The 27,334-nt window shown below is 56.3% G+C and overlaps 1 protein-coding gene across 1 annotated transcript in view; it reads right to left on the minus strand.

Moving 5' to 3' along the window:
* The window catches only part of TTLL5 (tubulin tyrosine ligase like 5), a 35,426-nt gene extending 8,696 nt beyond the window's left edge, over nt 1–26,730 (minus strand). Inside the window, exons 1-24 of the mRNA XM_044273570.1 lie at nt 26,629–26,730; nt 25,610–25,692; nt 25,433–25,539; nt 23,917–24,047; nt 23,725–23,807; nt 23,576–23,645; nt 23,296–23,380; nt 21,909–22,010; nt 21,738–21,829; nt 21,463–21,570; nt 21,301–21,382; nt 21,162–21,223; nt 20,926–21,083; nt 20,634–20,725; nt 20,497–20,559; nt 20,316–20,425; nt 19,355–19,532; nt 19,140–19,248; nt 9,894–10,040; nt 8,750–8,823; nt 8,544–8,650; nt 677–724; nt 323–541; nt 27–236 (exon numbers count right to left, since the gene is read on the minus strand). Coding sequence (XP_044129505.1) covers nt 27–236; nt 323–541; nt 677–724; nt 8,544–8,650; nt 8,750–8,823; nt 9,894–10,040; nt 19,140–19,248; nt 19,355–19,532; nt 20,316–20,425; nt 20,497–20,559; nt 20,634–20,725; nt 20,926–21,083; nt 21,162–21,223; nt 21,301–21,382; nt 21,463–21,570; nt 21,738–21,829; nt 21,909–22,010; nt 23,296–23,380; nt 23,576–23,645; nt 23,725–23,807; nt 23,917–24,047; nt 25,433–25,539; nt 25,610–25,692; nt 26,629–26,686 — 2,578 coding nt within the window. The 5' untranslated portion in view covers nt 26,687–26,730. The remainder of the gene's footprint in view (nt 1–26; nt 237–322; nt 542–676; nt 725–8,543; nt 8,651–8,749; nt 8,824–9,893; nt 10,041–19,139; nt 19,249–19,354; nt 19,533–20,315; nt 20,426–20,496; nt 20,560–20,633; nt 20,726–20,925; nt 21,084–21,161; nt 21,224–21,300; nt 21,383–21,462; nt 21,571–21,737; nt 21,830–21,908; nt 22,011–23,295; nt 23,381–23,575; nt 23,646–23,724; nt 23,808–23,916; nt 24,048–25,432; nt 25,540–25,609; nt 25,693–26,628) is intronic.
* Nucleotides 26,731–27,334: the final 604 nt, after the last annotated feature.

Here is a 27,334-nt window from a genome sequence, read left to right on the forward strand (position 1 = left end):
CTGCTCCGGTCTGAACGGATCCGCACCAAACGAGTGTGAAAGTAGCCTAGCTCTCGCTGGCGTTGGCACCTGCTGTGTCAGCTGCCTCAGGTGACTGGAACTTTGGCGACTTGCTTGTCTCTCCGCCAGCCGCTGCAATGACGCTGTAACTGCTCCCACGTGATACGGGTCTTCCAGCTCCATCACGGCCCCCGCGGAGCGACACCGAGTCCTCAGGACATTTGGCTGCCCACTGGCTAAATCCAAGAGTAAAAAACCGCAGAGATGAGCAGGGAATGTGGCGGCATCCAGAGTGTATAAGGGGCGGCTCATCGGTGACTACCTGCCCGTGCGGAGCCTGCTCGGGTCAGTCGCTGACTGTAGATCTGGGCAGCACTTCGGAAGGAGGAGAATGATCCCAGGGTGCAGGACTGAGGACGCGTCCCGCAGGAGGCCGGTAGGTGCAGGAAGCTCCCAGCTGATGGAGGACGTGACGTGGCACCATGTGCTGCGCAGACTGTGGAGTGACCAGAGTCTGCTGGGACAGAAGATGGCGGCACAACTGAGGGTGAGAAAAGACAACGGCCCACATTTACTGCTGTGCCTGAATGCCATAAAGAATACTGCCCTCGGGCCTGTGTGCCAAGGGGACGTGGCTTAAGACGTGACGGTCTGAGACAGAACAGAAAGCACTGACCTTCCTGCTGAGCACAGGGTCCTGGGGCCACAGGGGCTCTCTGCAGACCTGGAGAGGACAGGTAAGGAGACATCAACAAAGGACACACATCACAGCTACTCGCCAGCCCCTCTACCTCCAGGGCCCTCATCACAGCTACTCCCCTGCCCCTCTACCTCCAGGGCCCTCATCACAGCTACTCGCCTGCCCCTCTACCTCCAGGGCCCTCATCACAGCTACTCGCCTGCCCCTCTACCTCCAGGACCCTCATCACAGCTACTCGCCTGCCCGTCTACCTCCAGGGCCCTCATCACAGCTACTCGCCTGCCCCTCTACCTCCAGGGCCCTCATCACAGCTACTCGCCTGCCCCTCTACCTCCAGGGCCCTCATCACAGCTACTCGCCTGCCCCTCTACCTCCAGGACCCTCATCACAGCTACTCGCCTGCCCCTCTACCTCCAGGGCCCTCATCACAGCTACTCGCCTGCCCGTCTACCTCCAGGACCCTCATCACAGCTACTCGCCTGCCCCTCTACCTCCAGGGCCCTCATCACAGCTACTCGCCTGCCCGTCTACCTCCAGGACCCTCATCACAGCTACTCGCCTGCCCGTCTACCTCCAGGGCCCTCATCACAGCTACTCGCCTGCCCCTTTACCTCCAGGGCCCTCATCACAGCTACTCGCCAGCCCCTCTGTCTCCAGGGCCCTCATCACAGCTACTCGCCAGCCCCTCTACCTCCAGGGCCCTCATCACAGCTACTCCCCTGCCCCTCTACCTCCAGGGCCCTCATCACAGCTACTCGCCTGCCCCTCTACCTCCCGGGCCCTCATCACAGCTACTCCCCTGCCCCTCTACCTCCCGGGCCCTCATCACAGCTACTCCCTGCCCGTCTACCTCCCGGGCCCTCATCACAGCTACTCCCCTGCCCGTCTACCTCCAGGGCCCTCATCACAGCCACCCACCTGCTGTCTACCTCCAGGGCCCTCATCACAGCCACCCACCTGCTGTCTACCTCCAGGGCCCTCATCACAGCTACTCCCCTGCCCGTCTACCTCCCGGGCCCTCATCACAGCTACTCGCCTGCCCGTCTACCTCCAGGGCCCTCATCACAGCTACTCCCCTGCCCCTCTACCTCCCGGGCCCTCGTCACAGCCACCCACCTGCTGTCTACCTCCAGGGCCCTCATCACAGCCACCCACCTGCTGTCTACCTCCAGGGCCCTCATCACAGCTACTCCCCTGCCCGTCTACCTCCCGGGCCCTCATCACAGCTACTCGCCTGCCCGTCTACCTCCCGGGCCCTCATCACAGCCACCCACCTGCTGTCTACCTCCAGGGCCCTCATCACAGCTACTCCCCTGCCCCTCATCACAGCTACTCCCCTGCCCCTCATCACAGCTACTCACCTGCCCCTCATCACAGCTACTCACCTGCCCCTCTACCTCCAGGGCCCTCATCACAGCTACTCACCTGCCCCTCTACCTCCAGGGCCCTCATCACAGCTACTCACCTGCCCCTCTACCCCCTGGGCCTTCATCACAGCTACTCACCTGCCCGTCCACCTCCAGGGCCCTCATCACAGCTACTCACTGGCCCGTCCACCTCCAGGGCCCTCATCACAGCTACTCACCTGCCCCTCTACCTCCAGGGCCCTCATCACAGTTACTCACCTGCCCCTCTACCTCCAGGGCCCTCATCACAGCTACTCGCCTGCCCCTCTACCTCCAGGGCCCTCATCACAGCTACTCGCCTGCCCGTCTACCTCCAGGGCCCTCATCACAGCTACTCGCCTGCCCCTATACCTCCAGGGCCCTCATCACAGCTACTCGCCTGCCCGTCTACCTCCAGGGCCCTCATCACAGCTACTCGCCAGCCCCTCTACCTCCCGGGCCCTCATCACAGCTACTCGCCAGCCCCTCTACCTCCCGGGCCCTCATCACAGCTACTCGCCTGCCCGTCTACCTCCAGGACCCTCATCACAGCTACTCGCCTGCTCGTCTACCTCCAGGGCCCTCATCACAGCTACTCGCCTGCCCCTCTACCTCCAGGGCCCTCATCACAGCTACTCGCCTGCCCCTCTACCTCCAGGGCCCTCATCACAGCTACTCGCCTGCCCGTCTACCTCCAGGACCCTCATCACAGCTACTCGCCTGCCCGTCTACCTCCAGGGCCCTCATCACAGCTACTCGCCTGCCCCTCTACCTCCAGGGCCCTCATCACAGCTACTCGCCTGCCCCTTTACCTCCAGGGCCCTCATCACAGCTACTCGCCAGCCCCTCTGTCTCCAGGGCCCTCATCACAGCTACTCACCAGCCCCTCTACCTCCAGGGCCCTCATCACAGCTACTCCCCTGCCCCTCTACCTCCAGGGCCCTCATCACAGCTACTCGCCTGCCCCTCTACCTCCCGGGCCCTCATCACAGCTACTCCCCTGCCCCTCTACCTCCCGGGCCCTCATCACAGCTACTCCCCTGCCCGTCTACCTCCCGGGCCCTCATCACAGCTACTCCCCTGCCCGTCTACCTCCAGGGCCCTCATCACAGCCACCCACCTGCTGTCTACCTCCAGGGCCCTCATCACAGCCACCCACCTGCTGTCTACCTCCAGGGCCCTCATCACAGCTACTCCCCTGCCCGTCTACCTCCCGGGCCCTCATCACAGCTACTCGCCTGCCCGTCTACCTCCCGGGCCCTCATCACAGCTACTCCCCTGCCCCTCTACCTCCCGGGCCCTCATCACAGCCACCCACCTGCTGTCTACCTCCAGGGCCCTCATCACAGCCACCCACCTGCTGTCTACCTCCAGGGCCCTCATCACAGCTACTCCCCTGCCCGTCTACCTCCCGGGCCCTCATCACAGCTACTCGCCTGCCCGTCTACCTCCCGGGCCCTCATCACAGCTACTCCCCTGCCCGTCTACCTCCAGGGCCCTCATCACAGCCACCCACCTGCTGTCTACCTCCAGGGCCCTCATCACAGCTACTCCCCTGCCCCTCATCACAGCTACTCCCCTGCCCCTCATCACAGCTACTCCCCTGGCCCTCATCACAGCTACTCACCTGCCCCTCTACCTCCAGGGCCCTCATCACAGCTACTCACCTGCCCCTCTACCTCCAGGGCCCTCATCACAGCTACTCACCTGCCCCTCTACCCCCTGGGCCTTCATCACAGCTACTCACCTGCCCGTCCACCTCCAGGGCCCTCATCACAGCTACTCACTGGCCCGTCCACCTCCAGGGCCTCATCACAGCTACTCACCTGCCCCTCTACCTCCAGGGCCCTCATCACAGTTACTCGCCTGCCCCTCTACCTCCAGGGCCCTCATCACAGCTACTCGCCTGCCCCTCTACCTCCAGGGCCCTCATCACAGCTACTCACCTGCCCCTCTACCTCCAGGGCCCTCATCACAGCTACTCGCCTGCCCCTATACCTCCAGGGCCCTCATCACAGCTACTCGCCTGCCCGTCTACCTCCAGGGCCCTCATCACAGCTACTCACCTGCCCCTCTACCTCCAGGGCCCTCATCACAGCTACTCACCTGCCCCTCTACCCCCTGGGCCTTCATCACAGCTACTCACCTGCCCGTCCACCTCCAGGGCCCTCATCACAGCTACTCACTGGCCCGTCCACCTCCAGGGCCCTCATCACAGCTACTCACCTGCCCCTCTACCTCCAGGGCCCTCATCACAGTTACTCACCTGCCCCTCTACCTCCAGGGCCCTCATCACAGCTACTCGCCTGCCCCTCTACCTCCAGGGCCCTCATCACAGCTACTCGCCTGCCCGTCTACCTCCAGGGCCCTCATCACAGCTACTCGCCTGCCCCTATACCTCCAGGGCCCTCATCACAGCTACTCGCCTGCCCGTCTACCTCCAGGGCCCTCATCACAGCTACTCGCCAGCCCCTCTACCTCCGGGCCCTCATCACAGCTACTCGCCAGCCCCTCTACCTCCCGGGCCCTCATCACAGCTACTCGCCCTGCCCGTCTACCTCCGGACCCTCATCACAGCTACTCGCCTGCCCGTCTACCTCCAGGGCCCTCATCACAGCTACTCGCCTGCCCCTCTACCTCCAGGGCCCTCATCACAGCTACTCGCCTGCCCCTCTACCTCCAGGGCCCTCATCACAGCTACTCGCCTGCCCGTCTACCTCCAGGGCCCTCATCACAGCTACTCGCCTGCCCGTCTACCTCCAGGTCCCTCATCACAGCTACTCGCCTGCCCGTCTACCTCCAGGGCCCTCATCACAGCTACTCGCCTGCCCCTCTACCTCCAGGGCCCTCATCACAGCTACTCGCCTGCCCCTTACCTCCAGGGCCCTCATCACAGCTACTCGCCAGCCCCTCTGTCTCCAGGGCCCTCATCACAGCTACTCACCAGCCCCTCTTACTCCAGGGCCCTCATCACAGCTACTCACCAGCCCCTCTACCTCCAGGGCCCTCATCACAGCTACTCCCTGCCCCTCTACCTCAGGGCCCTCATCACAGGCTACTCCCTGCCCGTCTACCCTCCCGGGCCCTCATCACAGCTACTCCCCTGCCCGTCTACCTCCAGGGCCCTCATCACAGCCACCCCCTGCCTGTCTACCTCCAGGGCCCTCATCACAGCCACCCACCTGCTGTCTACCTCCAGGGCCCTCATCACAGCTACTCCCCTGCCCGTCTACCTCCAGGCCCTCATCACAGCTACTCCCTGCCCGTCTACCTCCCGGGCCCTCATCACAGCTACTCCCTGCCCCTTCTACCTCCCGGGCCCTCATCACAGCCACCACCTGGCCTGTCTACCTCCAGGGCCCTCATCACAGCCACCCACCCTGCTGTCTACCTCCAGGGCCCTCATCACAGCTACCCCCTGCCGTCTACCTCCGGGCCCTCATCACAGCTACTTGCCTGCCCGTCTACCTCCCGGGCCCTCATCACAGCTACTCGCCTGGCCCGTCTACCTCCCGGGCCCTCATCACAGCTACTCGCCTGCCCGTCTACCTCCCGGCCCATCATCACAGCTACTCCCCTGCCCCTCTACCCTCCCGGCCCTCATCACAGACACCCACCTGCTGTCTACCTCCAGGGCCCTCATCACAGCCACCCACCTGCTGTCTACCTCCAGGGCCCTCATCACAGCTACTCCCCTGCCCCTCATCACAGCTACTCCCCTGCCCCTCATCACAGCTACTCCCCTGCCCCTCTACCTCCAGGGCCCTCATCACAGCTACTCACCTGCCCCTCTACCTCCAGGGCCCTCATCACAGCTACCTCACCTGCCCCTCTACCCCCTGGGCCTTCATCACAGCTACTCACCTGCCCGTCCACCTCCAGGGCCCTCATCACAGCTACTCACTGGCCCGTCCACCTCCAGGGCCCTCATCACAGCTACTCACCTGCCCCTCTACCTCCAGGGCCCTCATCACAGTTACTCACCTGCCCCTCTACCTCCAGGGCCCTCATCACAGCTACTCGCCTGCCCCTCTACTCCAGGGCCCTCATCACAGCTACCTCGCCTGCCCGTCTACCTCCAGGGCCCTCATCACAGCTACTCGCCTGCCCCTATACCTCCAGGGCCCTCATCACAGCTACCTCGCCTGCCCGTCTACCTCCAGGGCCCTCATCACAGCTACTCGCCTGCCCCTATACCTCCAGGGCTACTCGCCTGCCCCTCTACCTCCAGGGCCCTCATCACAGCTACTCGCCTGCCCCTCTACCTCCAGGGCCCTCATCACAGCTACTCGCCTGCCCCTCTACCTCCAGGGCCCTCATCACAGCTACTCGCCTGCCCCTCTACCTCCAGGGCCCTCCTCACCGCTACTCGCCTGCCCCTCTACCTCCAGGGCCCTCATCACAGCTACTCGCCTGCCCCTCTACCTCCAGGGCCCTCATCACAGCTACTCGCCTGCCCCTCTACCTCCAGGGCTACTCGCCTGCCCCTCTACCTCCAGGGCCCTCCTCACAGCTACTCGCCTGCCCGTCTACCCCCTGGGCCTTCATCACAGCTACTCACCTGCCCGTCCACCTCCAGGGCCCTCATCACAGCTACTCGCCTGCCCGTCCACCTCCAGGGCCCTCATCACAGCTACTCGCCTGCCCCTCTACCTCCAGGGCCCTCCTCACAGCTACTCGCCTGCCCGTCTACCCCCTGGGCCTTCATCACAGCTACTCACCTGCCCGTCCACCTCCAGGGCCCTCATCACAGCTACTCGCCTGCCCGTCCACCTCCAGGGCCCTCATCACAGCTACTCGCCTGCCCCTATACCTCCAGGGCTACTCGCCTGCCCCTCTACCTCCAGGGCCCTCCTCACAGCTACTCGCCTGCCCCTATACCTCCAGGGCTACTCGCCTGCCCCTCTACCTCCAGGGCCCTCCTCACAGCTACTCGCCTGCCCGTCTACCCCCTGGGCCTTCATCACAGCTACTCACCTGCCCGTCCACCTCCAGGGCCCTCATCACAGCTACTCGCCTGCCCGTCCACCTCCAGGGCCCTCATCACAGCTACTCGCCTGCCCCTATACCTCCAGGGCTACTCGCCTGCCCCTCTACCTCCAGGGCCCTCCTCACAGCTACTCGCCTGCCCGTCTACCCCTGGGCCTTCATCACAGCTCCTCACCTGCCCGTCCACCTCCAGGGCCCTCATCACAGCTACTCGCCTGCCCCTCTACCTCCAGGGCCCTCCTCACAGCTACTCGCCTGCCCCTATACCTCCAGGGCTACTCGCCTGCCCCTCTACCTCCAGGGCCCTCCTCACAGCTACTCGCCTGCCCGTCTACCCCCTGGGCCTTCATCACAGCTACTCACCTGCCCGTCCACCTCCAGGGCCCTCATCACAGCTACTCGCCTGCCCGTCCACCTCCAGGGCCCTCATCACAGCTACTCGCCTGCCCCTATACCTCCAGGGCTACTCGCCTGCCCCTCTACCTCCAGGGCCCTCCTCACAGCTACTCGCCTGCCCGTCTACCCCCTGGGCCTTCATCACAGCTACTCACCTGCCCGTCTACCTCCAGGGCCTTCATCACAGCTACTCACCTGCCCGTCTACCTCCAGGGCCCTCCTCACAGCTACTCGCCTGCCCGTCTACCTCCAGGGCCCTCCTCACAGCTACTCGCCTGCCCGTCTACCCCCTGGGCCTTCATCACAGCTACTCACCTGCCCGTCTACCTCCAGGGCCTTCATCACAGCTACTCACCTGCCCGTCCACCTCCAGGGCCCTCATCACAGCTACTCACTGGCCCGTCCACCTCCAGGGCCCTCATCACAGTTACTCACCTGCCCCTCTACCTCCAGGGCCCTCATCACAGTTACTCACCTGCCCCTCTACCTCCAGGGCCCTCATCACAGCTACTCACCTGCCCCTCTACCTCCTGGGCCCTCATCACAGCTACTCACCTGCCCGTCTACCTCCAGGGCCCTCCTCACAGCTACTCGCCTGCCCGTCTACCCCTGGGCCTTCATCACAGCTACTCACCTGCCCCTCTACCTCCAGGGCCTTCATCACAGCTACTCACCTGCCCGTCTACCTCCAGGGCCCTCCTCACAGCTACTCGCCTGCCCGTCTACCTCCAGGGCCCTCCTCACAGCTACTCGCCTGCCCGTCTACCCCCTGGGCCTTCATCACAGCTACTCACCTGCCCGTCTACCTCCAGGGCCTTCATCACAGCTACTCACCTGCCCGTCCACCTCCAGGGCCCTCATCACAGCTACTCACTGGCCCGTCCACCTCCAGGGCCCTCATCACAGTTACTCACCTGCCCCTCTACCTCCAGGGCCCTCATCACAGCTACTCACCTGCCCCTCTACCTCCTGGGCCTTCATCACAGCTACTCCCCAGCCCCTCTGTCTCCAGGGCCCTCATCACAGCCACCCACCTGCTGTCTACCTCCAGAGCACATATCGGAGCCACTCACCTGGCCGTCCTCCTCCGGCGTCTTTATTCTGTGAGCGCCCCAAGAATACACTGGCAGATTTATTTTTATGGGTGTAAAAGGTTAGGACCTCCTCCAGCTGCCGCTCACTACAACACAAAGAAGAGGGGGCTCAGAGCTCTGCTGACAGAAGGGACTGGCGCGAAGAGGCTGTGCCTCGGTGACATGGCTGTGCCTCGGTCACATACCTGGCCTTTGTTAGAAAAGCCTGAAAATCCAGTGCATTCACCCCCGACTCCTCGCTGCCCAGCTGGCTTGTCTCCTGTAATAAATCACAGAAGAAACACCACCAAAACCTAACGTTTAATACCAAGATCCTCCTACCTCCGACCAGCACATATTTTATAGAAGATAGGAAAAAATGAAAAGAAAAAACAATATCCCTACCCCTTACCCTATTTCTATTTAATCCCTGCCTAGGAATGGAATGGCCGCCCGGATAATGACAGCATAGGGAGGAACACTGCGCAGATGGAGGTGAACATGTAGGGACCACCTTTACATATCTCTCCCTAACACGTGTTGGGACTATACAATTATTTATTTACAATTGGTCACTAGGACCATAGATGTCCCTGATTGACACGTGTTGCTAAGTCTAAAATTTAACATTTATTACTTGTCCTTAAAATGTTTCGAACACTACAATTAAAATAATCAGCTATGCTTGCTAGATACATTCATCATGGTGCCAATGACTCTGTTTACTGGGTGATCCCACTAGAGGGCGCTTGTAACTGTTAGCTGTTTGAGGCTCTCCTGCCTATTATTACGGTGCCCCAGTGCTATGTTACTGCGCTCTGTTATTGGCACAGTGCCCAAACCCCTGAAGACGCCAAGTGTTTGGCGAAACATGTCGGGGGGCAGATAGCGTGTTTTAGCCAGTGTATGCATGGCTAGGAAATGATCTGTTGTTAATACAAAGAGAGAAAGTGTACCTCATGAGGGCGACTGCTGTTTGAAATAGCGCACTGTGCCAATAACAGAGCGCAGTAACATAGCACTGGGGCACCGTAATAATAGGCAGGAGAGCCTCAAACAGCTATTAGTTACAAGCGCCCTCTAGTGGGATCACCCAGTAAACAGAGTCATTGGCACCATGATGAATGTATCTAGCAAGCATAGCTGATTATTTTAATTGTAGTGTTCGAAACATTTTAAGGACAAGTAATAAATGTTAAATTTTAGACTTAGCAACACGTGTCAATCAGGGACATCTATGGTCCTAGTGACCAATTGTAAATAAAGAACATGTAGGGAGACCCAGAGGACATATATCCAGTGATGGAGGAGGGGAGGACATGTGTGTATAATGTGGGGTACAACACTCACCTCGTCATACAAGCAGATGAAGTCTCCCAGGTGTTTGGCCAGCAGGTGACGTCTCTCCTGGAGGGCCACACATCGCCCCGGCAAGTTCAGACTCACCGACTGCTGTAAGTTAGCGGCCGCTCTCTGCAAAAACCTCATCACCAACTCCTGGAGGTACAAACCGCTCTATTATCTACTGATAGAGGCTCTGGAGTGACATCACCGCCCTCGTTATCTACTGATACAGGCTCTGGAGTGACATCACCGCCCTCGTTATCTACTGTTAGAGGCTCTGGAGTGACAACACCGCCCTCGTTATCTACTGATAGAGGCTCTGGAGTGACATCACCGCCCTCGTTATCTACTGATAGAGGCTCTGGAGTGACATCACCGCCCTCGTTATCTACTGATACAGGCTCTGGAGTGACATCACCGCCCTCGTTATCTACTGATAGAGGCTCTGGAGTGACATCACCGCCCTCGTTATCTACTGATAGAGGCTCTGGAGTGACATCACCGCCCTCGTTATCTACTGATACAGGCTCTGGAGTGACATCACCGCCCTCGTTATCTACTGATAGAGGCTCTGGAGTGACATCACCGCCCTCGTTATCTACTGATACAGGCTCTGGAGTGACATCACCGCCCTCGTTATCTACTGATAGAGGCTCTGGAGTGACATCACCGCCCTCGTTATCTACTGATAGAGGCTCTGGAGTGACATCACCGCCCTCGTTATCTACTGATAGAGGCTCTGGAGTGACATCACCGCCCTCGTTATCTACTGATACAGGCTCTGGAGTGACATCACCGCCCTCGTTATCTACTGATACAGGCTCTGGAGTGACATCACCGCCCTCGTTATCTACTGATAGAGGCTCTGGAGTGACATCACCGCCCTCGTTATCTACTGATACAGGCTCTGGAGTGACATCACCGCCCTCGTTATCTACTGATAGAGGCTCTGGAGTGACATCACCGCCCTCGTTATCTACTGATAGAGGCTCTGGAGTGACATCACCGCCCTCGTTATCTACTGATCCAGGCTCTGGAGTGACATCACCGCCCTCGTTATCATACTGATAGAGGCTCTGGAGTGACATCACCGCCCCTCGTTATCTACTGATAGAGGCTCTGGAGTGACATCACCGCCCTCGTTATCTACTGATAGAGGCTCTGGAGTGACATCACCGCCCTCGTTATCTACTGATAAGGGCTCTGGAGTGACATCACCGCCCCGTTATCTACTGATAGAGGCTCTGGAGTGACATCACCGCCCTCGTTACTACTGATAGAGGCTCTGGAGTGACATCACAGCCCCTCGTTATCTACTGATAAAGGCTCTGGAGTGACAGAAAAAAATCACCGCCCAGCGTTATCTACTGATAGAGGCTCTGGAGTGACATCACCGCCCTCGTTATCTACTGATAGAGGCTCTGGAGTGACATCACCGCCCTCGTTATCTACTGATACAGGCTCTGGAGTGACATCACCGCCCTCGTTATCTACTGATACAGGCTCTGGAGTGACATCACCGCCCTCGTTATCTACTGATACAGGCTCTGGAGTGACATCACCGCCCTCGTTATCTACTGATAGAGGCTCTGGAGTGACAACACCCGCCCTCGTTATCTACTGGATAGAGGCTCTGGAGTGACATCACCGCCCTCGTATCTACTGATAGAGGCTCTGGAGTGACATCACCGCCCTCGTTATCTACTGATACAGGCTCTGGAGTGACATCACCGCCCTAGTTATCTACTGATAAGGCTCTGGAGTGACATCACCGCCCTCGTTATCTACTGATAGAGGCTCTGGAGTGACATCACCGCCCTCGTTATCTACTGATAGAGGCTCTGGAGTGACATCACCGCCCTCGTATCTACTGATACAGGCTCTGGAGTGACATCACCGCCTCTTTATCTACTGATAGAGGCTCTGGAGTGACATCACCGCCCTCGTTATCTACTGATAGAGGCTCTGGAGTGACATCACCGCCCTCGTTATCTACTGATACAGGCTCTGGAGTGACATCACCGCCCTCGTTATCTACTGATACAGGCTCTGGAGTGACATCACCGCCCTCGTTATCTACTGATAGAGGCTCTGGAGTGACAACACCGCCCTCGTTATCTACTGATAGAGGCTCTGGAGTGACATCACCGCCCTCGTTATCTACTGATAGAGGCTCTGGAGTGACATCACCGCCCTCGTTATCTACTGATACAGGCTCTGGAGTGACATCACCGCCCTCGTTATCTACTGATAGAGGCTCTGGAGTGACATCACCGCCCTCGTTATCTACTGATAGAGGCTCTGGAGTGACATCACCGCCCTCGTTATCTACTGATACAGGCTCTGGAGTGACATCACCGCCCTCGTTATCTACTGATAGAGGCTCTGGAGTGACATCACCGCCCTCGTTATCTACTGATACAGGCTCTGGAGTGACATCACCGCCCTCGTTATCTACTGATAGAGGCTCTGGAGTGACATCACCGCCCTCGTTATCTACTGATAGAGGCTCTGGAGTGACATCACCGCCCTCGTTATCTACTGATAGAGGCTCTGGAGTGACATCACCGCCCTCGTTATCTACTGATACAGGCTCTGGAGTGACATCACCGCCCTCGTTATCTACTGATACAGGCTCTGGAGTGACATCACCGCCCTCGTTATCTACTGATAGAGGCTCTGGAGTGACATCACCGCCCTCGTTATCTACTGATACAGGCTCTGGAGTGACATCACCGCCCTCGTTATCTACTGATAGAGGCTCTGGAGTGACATCACCGCCCTCGTTATCTACTGATAGAGGCTCTGGAGTGACATCACCGCCCTCGTTATCTACTGATACAGGCTCTGGAGTGACATCACCGCCCTCGTTATCTACTGATAGAGGCTCTGGAGTGACATCACCGCCCTCGTTATCTACTGATAGAGGCTCTGGAGTGACAACACCGCCCTCGTTATCTACTGATACAGGCTCTGGAGTGACATCACCGCCCTCGTTATCTACTGATACAGGCTCTGGAGTGACATCACCGCCCTCGTTATCTACTGATACAGGCTCTGGAGTGACATCACCGCCCTCGTTATCTACTGATAGAGGCTCTGGAGTGACAACACCGCCCTCGTTATCTACTGATAGAGGCTCTGGAGTGACATCACCGCCCTCGTTATCTACTGATAGAGGCTCTGGAGTGACATCACCGCCCTCGTTATCTACTGATACAGGCTCTGGAGTGACATCACCGCCCTCGTTATCTACTGATAGAGGCTCTGGAGTGACATCACCGCCCTCGTTATCTACTGATAGAGGCTCTGGAGTGACATCACCGCCCTCGTTATCTACTGATACAGGCTCTGGAGTGACATCACCGCCCTCGTTATCTACTGATACAGGCTCTGGAGTGACATCACCGCCCTCGTTATCTACTGATAGAGGCTCTGGAGTGACATCACCGCCCTCGTTATCTACTGATAGAGGCTCTGGAGTGACATCACCGCCCTCGTTATCTACTGATACAGGCTCTGGAGTGACATCACCGCCCTCGTTATCTACTGATACAGGCTCTGGAGTGACATCACCGCCCTCGTTATCTACTGATAGAGGCTCTGGAGTGACAACACCGCCCTCGTTATCTACTGATAGAGGCTCTGGAGTGACATCACCGCCCTCGTTATCTACTGATAGAGGCTCTGGAGTGACATCACCGCCCTCGTTATCTACTGATACAGGCTCTGGAGTGATATCACCGCCCTCGTTATCTACTGATAGAGGCTCTGGAGTGACATCACCGCCCTCGTTATCTACTGATAGAGGCTCTGGAGTGACATCACCGCCCTCGTTATCTACTGATACAGGCTCTGGAGTGACATCACCGCCCTCGTTATCTACTGATACAGGCTCTGGAGTGACATCACCGCCCTCGTTATCTACTGATACAGGCTCTGGAGTGACATCACCGCCCTCGTTATCTACTGATAGAGGCTCTGGAGTGACATCACCGCCCTCGTTATCTACTGATACAGGCTCTGGAGTGACATCACCGCCCTCGTTATCTACTGATACAGGCTCTGGAGTGACATCACCGCCCTCGTTATCTACTGATACAGGCTCTGGAGTGACATCACCGCCCTCGTTATCTACTGAATACAGGCTCTGGAGTGACATCACCGCCCTCGTTATCTACTGATACAGGCTCTGGAGTGACATCACCGCCCTCGTTATCTACTGATAGAGGCTCTGGAGTGACATCACCGCCCTCGTTATCTACTGATACAGGCTCTGGAGTGACATCACCGCCCTCGTTATCTACTGATACAGGCTCTGGAGTGACATCACCGCCCTCGTTATCTACTGATAGAGGCTCTGGAGTGACAACACCGCCCTCGTTATCTACTGATAGAGGCTCTGGAGTGACATCACCGCCCTCGTTATCTACTGATAGAGGCTCTGGAGTGACATCACCGCCCTCGTTATCTACTGATACAGGCTCTGGAGTGACATCACCGCCCTCGTTATCTACTGATAGAGGCTCTGGAGTGACATCACCGCCCTCGTTATCTACTGATAGAGGCTCTGGAGTGACATCACCGCCCTCGTTATCTACTGATAGAGGCTCTGGAGTGACATCACCGCCCTCGTTATCTACTGATAGAGGCTCTGGAGTGACATCACCGCCCTCGTTATCTACTGATAGAGGCTCTGGAGTGACATCACCGCCCTCGTTATCTACTGATAGAGGCTCTGGAGTGACATCACCGCCCTCGTTATCTACTGATAGAGGCTCTGGAGTGACATCACCGCCCTCGTTATCTACTGATAGAAGCTCTGGAGTGACATCACCGCCCTCGTTATCTACTGATAGAGGCTCTGGAGTGACATCACCGCCCTCGTTATCTACTGATACAGGCTCTGGAGTGACATCACCGCCCTCGTTATCTACTGATAGAGGCTCTGGAGTGACATCACCACCCTCGTTATCTACTGATACAGGCTCTGGAGTGACATCACCGCCCTCGTTATCTACTGATAGAAGCTCTGCAGTGACATCACCGCCCTCGTTATCTGATAGAGGCTCTGGAGTGACATCACCGCCCTCGTTATCTGATAGAGGCTCTGGAGTGACATCACCGCCCTCGTTATCTACTGATACAGGCTCTGGAGTGACATCACCGCCCTCGTTATCTACTGATACAGGCTCTGGAGTGACATCACCGCCCTCGTTATCTACTGATAGAGGCTCTGGAGTGACATCACCGCCCTCGTTATCTACTGATACAGGCTCTGGAGTGACATCACCGCCCTCGTTATCTACTGATAGAAGCTCTGGAGTGACATCACCGCCCTCGTTATCTACTGATAGAGGCTCTGGAGTGACATCACCGCCCTCGTTATCTACTGATAGAGGCTCTGGAGTGACATCACCGCCCTCGTTATCTACTGATACAGGCTCTGGAGTGACATCACCGCCCTCGTTATCTACTGATACAGGCTCTGGAGTGACATCACCGCCCTCGTTATCTACTGATACAGGCTCTGGAGTGACATCACCGCCCTCGTTATCTACTGATAGAGGCTCTGGAGTGACATCACCGCCCTCGTTATCTACTGATACAGGCTCTGGAGTGACATCACCGCCCTCGTTATCTACTGATACAGGCTCTGGAGTGACATCACCGCCCTCGTTATCTACTGATAGAGGCTCTGGAGTGACAACACCGCCCTCGTTATCTACTGATAGAGGCTCTGGAGTGACATCACCGCCCTCGTTATCTACTGATAGAGGCTCTGGAGTGACATCACCGCCCTCGTTATCTACTGATACAGGCTCTGGAGTGACATCACCGCCCTCGTTATCTACTGATAGAGGCTCTGGAGTGACATCACCGCCCTCGTTATCTACTGATAGAGGCTCTGGAGTGACATCACCGCCCTCGTTATCTACTGATAGAGGCTCTGGAGTGACATCACCCGCCCTCGTTATCTGATAGAGGCTCTGGAGTGACATCACCGCCCTCGTTATCTACTGATACAGGCTCTGGAGTGACATCACCGCCCTCGTTATCTACCGATAAGGCTCTGGAGTGACATCACCGCCCTCGTTATCTACTGATACAGGCTCTGGAGTGACATCACCGCCCTCGTTATCTACTGATAGAGGCTCTGGAGTGACATCACCGCTCTATTATCTACTGATAGAGGCTCTGGAGTGACATCACCGCCCTCGTTATCTACTGATACAGGCTCTGGAGTGACATCACCGCCCTCGTTATCTACTGATACAGGCTCTGGAGTGACATCACCGCCCTCGTTATCTACTGATAGAGGCTCTGGAGTGACATCACCGCCCTCGTTATCTACTGATACAGGCTCTGGAGTGACATCACCGCCCTCGTTATCTACTGATAGAGGCTCTGGAGTGACATCACCGCCCTCGTTATCCTGATAGAGGCTCTGGAGTGACATCACCGCCCTCGTTATCTACTGATAGAGGCTCTGGAGTGACATCACCGCCCTCGTTATCTACTGATAGAGGCTCTGGAGTGACATCACCGCCCTCGTTATCTACTGATAGAGGCTCTGGAGTGACATCACCGCCCTCGTTATCTACTGATAGAGGCTCTGGAGTGACATCACCGCCCTCGTTATCTACTGATAGAGGCTCTGGAGTGACATCACCGCCCTCGTTATCTACTGATAGAGGCTCTGGAGTGACATCACCGCCCTCGTTATCTACTGATAGAGGCTCTGGAGTGACATCACCGCCCTCGTTATCTACTGATAGAGGCTCTGGAGTGACATCACCGCCCTCGTTATCTACTGATACAGGCTCTGGAGTGACATCACCGCCCTCGTTATCTACTGTACAGGCTCTGGAGTGACATCACCGCCCTCGTTATCTACTGATAGCAGGCTCTGGAGTGACATCACCGCCCTCGTTATCTACTGATAGAGGCTCTGGAGTGACATCACCGCCCTCGTTATCTACTGATAGCAGGCTCTGGAGTGACATCACCGCCCTCGTTATCTACTGATAGAGGCTCTGGAGTGACATCACCGCCCTCGTTATCTACTGATACAGGCTCTGGAGTGACAACACCGCCCTCGTTATCTACTGATAGAGGCTCTGGAGTGACATCATCGCCCTCGTTATCTACTGATACAGGCTCTGGAGTGACATCACCGCCCTCGTTATCTACTGATACAGGCTCTGGAGTGACATCACCGCCCTCGTTATCTACTGATACAGGCTCTGGAGTGACATCACCGCCCTCGTTATCTACTGATAGAGGCTCTGGAGTGACATCATCGCCCTCGTTATCTACTGATAGAGGCTCTGGAGTGACATCACCGCTCTATTATCTACTGATACAGGCTCTGGAGTGACATCACCGCCCTCGTTATCTACAGATACAGGCTCTGGAGTGACATCACCGCCCTCGTTATCTACTGATACAGGCTCTGGAGTGACATCACCGCCCTCGGTATCTACCTGATACAGGCTCTGGAGTGACATCACCGCCCTCGTTATCTACCGATACAGGCTCTGGAGTGACATCACCGCCCTCGTTATCTACCGATACAGGCTCTGGAGTGACATCACCGCCCTCGTTATCTACCGATACAGGCTCTGGAGTGACATCACCGCCCTCGTTATCTACCGATACAGGCTCTGGAGTGACATCACCGCCCTCGTTATCTACCGATACAGGCTCTGGAGTGACATCACCGCCCTCGTTATCTACAGATAGAGGCTCTGGAGTGACATCACCGCCCTCGTTATCTACTGATACAGGCTCTGGAGTGACATCACCGCCCTCGTTATCTACTGATACAGGCTCTGGAGTGACATCACCGCCCTCGTTATCTACTGATACAGGCTCTGGAGTGACATCACCGCCCTCGTTATCTACTGATACAGGCTCTGGAGTGACATCACCGCCCTCGTTATCTACTGATACAGGCTCTGGAGTGACATCACCGCCCTCGTTATCTACTGATAGAGGCTCTGGAGTGACAATCACCGCCCTCGTTATCTACTGATAGAGGCTCTGGAGTGACATCACCGCCCATCGTTATCTACTGATAGAGGCTCTGGAGTGACATCACCGCCCTCGTTATCTACCGATACAGGCTCTGGAGTGACATCACCGCCCTCGTTATCTACTGATACAGGCTCTGGAGTGACATCACCGCCCTCGTTATCTACTGATAGAGGCTCTGGAGTGACATCACCGCCCTCGTTATCTACTGATAGAGGCTCTGGAGTGACATCACCGCCCTCGTTATCTACTGATAGAGGCTCTGGAGTGACATCACCGCCCTCGTTATCTACCGATACAGGCTCTGGAGTGACATCACCGCCCTCGTTATCTACTGATACAGGCTCTGGAGTGACATCACCGCCCTCGTTATCTACTGATACAGGCTCTGGAGTGACAACACCGCCCTCGTTATCTACTGATAGAGGCTCTGGAGTGACATCACCGCCCTCGTTATCTGATAGAGGCTCTGGAGTGACATCACCGCCCTCGTTATCTGATAGAGGCTCTGGAGTGACATCACCGCCCTCGTTATCTACTGATAGAGGCTCTGGAGTGACATCACCGCCCTCGTTATCTACTGATAGAGGCTCTGGAGTGACATCACCGCCCTCGTTATCTGATAGAGGCTCTGGAGTGACATCACCGCCCTCGTTATCTACTGATACAGGCTCTGGAGTGACATCACCGCCCTCGTTATCTACTGATAGAGGCTCTGGAGTGACATCACCGCCCTCGTTATCTACTGATAGAGGCTCTGGAGTGACATCACCGCCCTCGTTATCTACTGATACAGGCTCTGGAGTGACATCACCGCCCTCGTTATCTACTGATACAGGCTCTGGAGTGACATCACCGCCCTCGTTATCTACTGATACAGGCTCTGGAGTGACATCACCGCCCTCGTTATCTACTGATACAGGCTCTGGAGTGACATCACCGCCCTCGTTATCTACTGATACAGGCTCTGGAGTGACATCACCGCCCTCGTTATCTACTGATAGAGGCTCTGGAGTGACATCACCGCCCTCGTTATCTACTGATACAGGCTCTGGAGTGACATCACCGCCCTCGTTATCTACTGATACAGGCTCTGGAGTGACATCACCGCCCTCGTTATCTACTGATACAGGCTCTGGAGTGACATCACCGCCCTCGTTATCTACTGATACAGGCTCTCACAGGACAGACACTGGGGTGATTATTTTGGCTTACCATCTGCTCCTCATCTTTTGGCAGTACACTCTCTGTATCTTGCTCACTCTGTAATCGACTTTGCACCTGCTGTAAATATCCAGAGAAGGCCAAACGAGCCTGGACCTTACTGGAGACAAATCAAAAACCACACATCTATGGTGGATACCAGACACCCCATGGACATCCCAGAGTGTGCACACCCTGCAGTCACGTCACAGACCCTCCAGCCATACCTCAGGTTTGCACCCTCTTGTAAGAGCCGCATGATGCTGGCCCCAGGAAGTGATGCTGGAGGGGTCTGTGAATCCACTGGGGGGCCGTTCTGCTCCTGTACATCTTCTAGTTCCTCAACTTCAATTGGATCTTCATCTTCTTCCTCCTCTGCACAGCTGTTAGCAGGTCGAGGCAAGACTGCCAGATAACACACGGTTTTACTAAAGGGTGCGCCAACAGCATCCTGCTAATCAATCTCAAAGGTGAGGTGGGAGGCGCGCGCACTGCCAATCACAAGTGAGAAGGGAGGCACATGCACTGCCAATCACAAGTGAGGCGTGTGCACTGCCAATGACAGGTGAGGCAGGAGGCGCGTTCACTGCCAATCATGGGTGAGGCAGGAGGCACGTGTACTGCCAATCATGGGTGAGGCAGGAGGCACATGCACTGCCAGCCACAGGTGAGGCAGGAGGCACATGCACTGCCAGCCACAGGTGAGGCAGGAGGCACATGCACTGCCAATCACAAGTGAGAAGGGAGGCACATGCACTGCCAATCACAAGTGAGGCGTGTGCACTGCCAATGACAAGTGAGAAGGGAGGCACATGCACTGCCAATCACAAGTGAGGCGTGTGCACTGCCAATGACAGGTGAGAAGGGAGGCACATGCACTGCCAATCACAAGTGAGAAGGGAGGCACATGCACTGCCAATGACAGGTGAGGCAGGAGGCGCGTTCACTGCCAATCACAAGTGAGAAGGGAGGCACATGCACTGCCAATCACAAGTGAGGCGTGTGCACTGCCAATGACAGGTGAGGCAGGAGGCGCGTTCACTGCCAATCATGGGTGAGGCAGGAGGCACATGCACTGCCAGCCACAGGTGAGGCAGGAGGCACATGCACTGCCAATCACAGGTGAGGTGGGAGGCATATGCACTGCCCGAGCTCCAGCAGTCTAGAGGGTCGCTGTAGGCCTCTTACCCGTTCTACGTGCCAGCCTGTGCCGCCTGGCTCTACGTAGCTGTAGGGACACCAGTTTTCGTTCATACAAAGCGGTGTGTAGTGTTGGTCGAGGATCACTTAGAACCGATCTGTAGAAAATGAGGGGATGATGACGCACATGACCAGCACAGACAATGAATTGGGGTGGCCTTGTACCTACCTGTTTGGGAAGAGGTGCATGGCCAGCATGTAATTCAGAGAGGTCTTATGTTCCAGGAAGGAGCTGCATGAATATCACAGGGAATCAGATCAGGTTCAGAGGGACAGCAGATCTGCTCAAGCGTACAGAGGACTCACCCGTACAGTGTCCATGTATCATGTCTGGGGAAGATGCGAACAAAACCACCGCGCCTCGCCTCCTCGTCCTGCAGCCCACGTAAGATCTTTGCCTGGACACAGGAAGAGGGAGAACCAGGAGCGTCAGTAGGGTACAGGCTAGCAGATGTTATGGGGGTGGACAGGTCTGCACATCGCTGGTTATGTACAATGGCATAGAGGTACTGAGCCGTAAGCTGTAGAGCTCACAATCTACAGGGTGACGGCTCCCCACGTAGCTCCATGGGCCGGTGCTGAAAGATACAGGACAGACCTCCTCCGTGGAGAGCCCCAGAACACAGCTTCTTCCATTCTTCTCTCTGCTAACAAGCTGCAGTCCTGTGTCAATGTCACTGGCAGACAGGGGGCGCTGCGGTCTAGGGACCCGCTTGTCATGTCCTGGCCTCTGCTGAGGATCCTGACACTCCACACCTACACAAACCATAGAGATGCCCTGTCACTTACAGCATGGTCTCCGTCTGATGCCTACCACACATCAATCATACTCACCAACCAGGGTCAGCATGTCAGAGATCATACTGGCCTTCACCTTCATATCCAGGGGGGCGTCACTGCCGGCAGAAGGGACTGCATTAGTGACAGGAATGACAAAAACACATGGACACTGGGGATAGGGGCATGTTTTTACCAGGCCAGAGATGGAGACAGATTAACTTCAAGGAGCCAAGGCCTGAGATTTCCATCAGTCAGCACATCAAACCCATAGAGCTCTGCAGGAGTAGGAAACGGACTCATTGCATTATCTGTCACCAGGGGGCACTGTCCTCATCTCCCACTGCCAGGGACTCACCAAAGCAGTTTCCTCTGTGGACCTGGAAGGACTTGCAGGCTGTGGCTATTGGAAGCTCTCCTGAGATGATTGTCTTAATGATGAGATCCTCCACCTGAGACATGAGGGCTGCAGAGGACAAGGACATCATCAGAGAGGCATAAGCATTACTAAGAGGTGTGGGGGGTAACAGAGAGGGAGGGGCATGGGAGCCTGGAGGAGGAGCCGCAGATAGTCAAATCTGGTTACCATCCTTGGGGCAGGCTGAGAATATGGTGGGTAGGTTTCCTTCTCACCAGCTGTGTCTTTCCCTTCCTGTTTCAGATATCGCAGCATGGCACTCATACTCCATTTATTCCCATAATCCTCCACTTCCGGGTCATCACAACTAAGATGAGACAAATGTGACTAAATAATCTGACCTCAATATGGCGGCACACTCAGCAAGGGCAAGCGGTGCCTCCTACCTCACGTAGTCTGAGCTCCTCTTATTCACACTGTAGTTTGTTAAATGCATGAACTGGTTCTTTATGTTCTTGGCAGCCCGATCATACCGCACAGTAGCAAACCTAAGATGGAGCAGAGGAGGAGTGCATGTGTGAGGTAGAGGCCAGCATAGAGGAACCAGAGCACAGTGAGGACCAGGAGACCACAGGGAAAAGACCGGACAACGGAAGACCACAGGGAAAGGACCGGACAACGGACGACCACAGGGAAAGGACCGGACAACGGACGACCACAGGGAAAGGACCGGACAACGGACGACCACAGGGAAAGGACCGGACAACGGACGACCACAGGGAAAGGACCGGACAACGGACGACCACAGGGAAAGGACCGGACAACGGACGACCACAGGGAAAGGACCGGACAACGGACGACCACAGGGAAAGGACCGGACAACGGACGACCACAGGGAAAGGACCGGACAACGGACGACCACAGGGAAAGGACCGGACAACGGACGACCACAGGGAAAGGACCGGGCAACGGAAGACCACAGGGAAAAGGACCGGGCAACGGAAGACCACAGGGAAAAGGACCGGACAACGGACGACCACAGGGAAAGGACCGGACAACGGACGACCACAGGGAAAGGACCGGGCAACGGACGACCACAGGGAAAGGACCGGGCAACGGACGACCACAGGGAAAGGACCGGGCAACGGACGACCACAGGGAAAGGACCGGGCAACGGACGACCACAGGGAAAGGACCGGACAACGGAAGACCACAGGGAAAAGACCGGACAACGGAAGACCACAGGGAAAGGACCGGACAACGGAAGACCACAGGGAAAGGACCGGACAACGGAAGACCACAGGGAAAGGACCGGACAACGGAAGACCACAGGGAAAGGACCGGACAACGGAAGACCACAGGGAAAGGACCACAGGCAACTGAAGACCATGGAGAAAAGAGCAGGGCAAGGGCCAGAGAACAGAAGACCACAGGGAAAGGACAAGGAACGAAATACCACAGGGTGAGGACCAGAGAATGAAAGACCACAGGGAAAGGACTAGAGAGAGACCACAGAGAATGGACCAGGGCAGGGCAAGTACCAGACAATGGAAGACCACAGGGGAAGGACCAGACAACGGAAGACCATGGAGAAAGGAGCAGACAACAGAAGACCACAGGGAAAGGACCAGCATGGGCTGAGGACCAGAGAACAGAAGACCACAGGGAAAGAACTGGACAACGGAAAACCACAGGGGAAGGAGCAGAAAACAAAAGACCAGAGGGCAACAACCAGAACATGGAAGACCACATGGCATCAATTGGAGAATGAAAGACCAAGGAGAGGACCAGAGACCAGTGCAGCTTGTCAGGTTTAGCCTAGAGGTAGCTTACCTAGTGAGTCCTTCTTCATACAGATATATGACCAATGGATCATAGGAGGTGATTAGGACATACAGCCGCACATCAAACTTGAACCCTATAAGTAAAGAGCACTTTGCCATGTTACCTGCATGCAGGACACAATGTCGACCCCTCATTTACCTTCCCCTGCTGCCCAGCAGCTAACAAGATCTACTCTGGAACACCTGAGTATTTTCTGTGATGAAGATTCATCACTGGAGGGAGAAAGTCTTGCTCCCCCAAACCCAATATTAGCGGAGCAGACACTCACCATCTATGAGCAGCGGGTTACTGATGTACCGAGACACCAGGAGGTTCTCCTCCACACTGATCTGAGATGGCTGCAACAGAGAAGAGAGACTGCTGTGAAGCCAAAAGAAGAGAGAGGGTCAGACAGGATGAGAGACTGCCAATACATACAGAGTTAACCAAATAAACACCACGACCACGTGATGACGCCACCGGCTTCACAATCCAGGGGCCACGATCCTTAGAAAAGGCATCTGTAGAAGGACAGATTGTTACTGTGGAAATTTGGGGGGTGGGGGGGGGGAGTAAATAATAGGGAAGACTGCGGACAGGGTGCTCTTCTAGTGGGTGATGGGCACTTACTACAGAAGTCCTGGTACTCTCCTGGCAACAGGTAAGTCTGAGGCAGTAGGTTGAAGCTCCGTATACCATGTGTCTGCTGCATTCGCTGAACATTCTTGTAAAGACGATCCTTGCGGGTCAGTTCATAGGACCTGTAGCAGAGAATCACCATGAGTAATGCAGAGTCCTCGAAGGATCTGGTCAGCACATGAGAGGCTACCAGACCAGTGACTGACCATCACTGAGCAGGGCCAGTCATCAAAGGGTGTGGTCAACACGAGAGGTCACCAGACCAGTGACCGACCACCACTGAGCAGGACCAGGGTCATCAAAGGGTGTGGTCAACACGAGAGGTCACCATACCAGTGACTGACCACCACTGAGCAGGACCAGAGTCATCAAAGGGTGTGGTCAACACGAGGTCACCATACCAGTGACTGACCACCACTGAGCAGGACCAGAGTCATCAAAGGGTGTGGTCAACACGAGGTCACCATACCAGTGACTGACCACCACTGAGCAGGACCAGAGTCATCAAAGGGTGTGGTCAACACGAGGTCACCATACCAGTGACTGACCACCACTGAGCAGGGCCAGAGTCATCAAAGGGTGTGGTCAACACGAGAGGTCACCATACCAGTGACTAACCACCACTGAGCAGGGCCAGAGTCATCAAAGGGTGTGGTCAACATGAGGTCACCATACCAGTGACTGACCACCACTGAGCAGGGCCGGAGTCATCAAAGGGTGTGGTCAACACGAGAGGTCACCAGACCAGTGACTGACCACCACTGAGCAGGGCCAGAGTCATCAAAGGGTGTGGTCAACATGAGGTCACCATACCAGTGACTGACCACCACTGAGCAGGGCCAGAGTCATCAAAGGGTGTGGTCAACACGAGAGGTCACCAGACCAGTGACTGACCACCACTGAGCAGGGCCAGAGTCATCAAAGGGTGTGGTCAACATGAGGTCACCATACCAATGACTGACTGCCACTGAGCAGGGCCAGAGTCATCAAAGGGTGTGGTCAACATGAGGTCACCATACCAGTGACTGACCACCACTGAGCAGGGCCAGAGTCATCAAAGGGTGTGGTCAACATGAGGTCACCATACCAGTGACTGACCACCACTGAGCAGGGCCAGAGTCATCAAAGGGTGTGGTCAACACGAGAGGTCACCAGACCAGTGACTGACCACCACTGAGCAGGGCCAGAGTCATCAAAGGGTGTGGTCAACATGAGGTCACCATACCAGTGACTGACCACCACTGAGCAGGGCCAGAGTCATCAAAGGGTGTGGTCAACACTAGGTCACCATACCAGTGACTGACCACCACTGAGCAGCAGGGGCAATTGGGGGCCACAATGCTCCCTGACAATGACAGGTGAACACAGCACCAAGCAGGACACAAGAGCGGACAGACAAGACCTGCAGGACAATCCCTGTTCCACGGCTGGATGTCAGAGGACCTCAACCCTAAGTCACTCTGGACCTCTCCAGCTCGTAGGGGGAGTGGGGCTGTCCTGCTCTTACCTTGGGAAATGGTTGACCTTCTGGAAACTGGCCAAGCTCCTCATGAGGTGAGGCTTTATGTGAGATCCCGTCCACATCAGGTTGAAATCATTGCTGTTCGCACTGACCTGGGGAAAGCAGCATGTTGTAAGCAGAGTATAGGGAGCAGGCTGCTCAGTGTCCGGCACCGCTGCTCACCTCCTGGAAGCCGTGTGAAGAGAGGATGCTGCGTACCAAGCGGCTGTCTGTGCGCACCATCTTGTAAGCCAGGTGATAGCGCTCTGCGGGGCAGGAGCAAGAACATAAGGGTCTAGACACAGACAGCCCACCGCACAAGAGACAGACAAATATGACCTCCCTATAACCCAAAAGACAGACAGCCCATCTGCCCGCCACCTGAAGACAGACACAGCTGACCTCCCCACCACCTGAGACAGCCTACCTCCCGAGAGACAGACACAGCTGACCTCCCCACCACCTGAGACAGCCTACCTCCCTGCCACCCGAGAGACAGACACAGCTGACCTCCCCACCACCAGAGACAGCGCACCTCCCCATCACCCAAGAGACACAGAGCCCACCTCCCCGAGAGACAGACACAGCTGACCTCCCCACCATCTGAGACAGCCTACCTCCCTGCCACCTGAAGACAGACACAGCTGACCTCCCCACCACCAGAGACAGCGCACCTCCCCATCACCCAAGAGACACAGAGCCCTATAACCCAAAAGACAGACAGCCCATCTGCCCGCCACCTGAAGACAGACACAGCTGACCTCCACACCACCTGAGACAGCCTACCTCCCGAGAGACAGACACAGCTGACCTCCCCACCATCTGAGACAGCCTACCTCCCTGCCACCTGAAGACAGACACAGCTGACAACCCCACCATCTGAGACAGCCAACCTCCCTGCCACGCGAGAGACAGACACAGCTGACCTCCCCACCACCTGAGACAGCCTTCCTCCCTGCCACGCGAGAGACAGACACAGCTGACCTCCCCACCACCTGAGACAGCCTACCTCCCTGCCACACAAGAGACAAACACAGCTGAGCTCCCCACCACCAGAGAGACAGTGGACCTCCCCATCACCCAAGAGCCCACCTCCCCGAGTGACAGACACAGCTGAGCTCCCCGCCACCCGAGGGACAGGCACAAACAGCCCACCTCCGCACCACCCTAAGAGATAGACACAAGGGGACAGTCCTACTCACCCCCCACCGCCTGCAGTGTTGGCTCTCTGGACAGAACAGCTTCTGCATGAAACACCATTACAGGGACTCTCCTCGGGCCCCTGGACCATGTGACACATGACAACTCACTGCACAAAAAGAGAAATGAATAGCGTCATATGGGGCCCACCGTATATATCCAGTACCTGCTAAGGGGGCCCCTCTATATACGCACACACAGAGGGCCGGCTCTGGTTCTCTCTCTTTGGTTTTGTACAATCTCAGAGTAAAAAAAGTAAAGGCGCACCTTGTGACAGTATGTGAACCCAAGGAGACCTTAAAAGGGTTTTATTAATCTTCTGGATAGGTCATCAGCACCCAGGACCCCCGCAGATCAGCGGTTTTAGAAGACACAGGAGCTCCTGTGAGCATGCGTGACGTCGTGGTCATCGGTCACCTGACCATAGAAGTGCGTGGTGCTGAGTGCAATACAAACCACGGCCACTATTCTATGTATGGCGCTGTGCTTGCTGAGCTCCGAGAAGGTTGTGTGCCGTCTGAAACAGCTGATTGGTGGGGGTCCTGGGTGTTGGACCCCCACCGATCAGATACTGAGGACAGTAGGTAGAATGGCGTGGCACTCTCGTCCAGGTTGTGTGGGTGCTAAGGTTGTGGGTTCCAAGCCCTCGACAGTAGAAAATTTGAAGCTTTAGCACTCCAATGAGTACAGCGGCGTCATGTGTAATTA

Source organism: Bufo gargarizans, unplaced genomic scaffold (assembly GCF_014858855.1).
Source record: "Bufo gargarizans isolate SCDJY-AF-19 unplaced genomic scaffold, ASM1485885v1 fragScaff_scaffold_762_pilon, whole genome shotgun sequence".
NCBI classification, from domain to species: domain Eukaryota; kingdom Metazoa; phylum Chordata; class Amphibia; order Anura; family Bufonidae; genus Bufo; species Bufo gargarizans.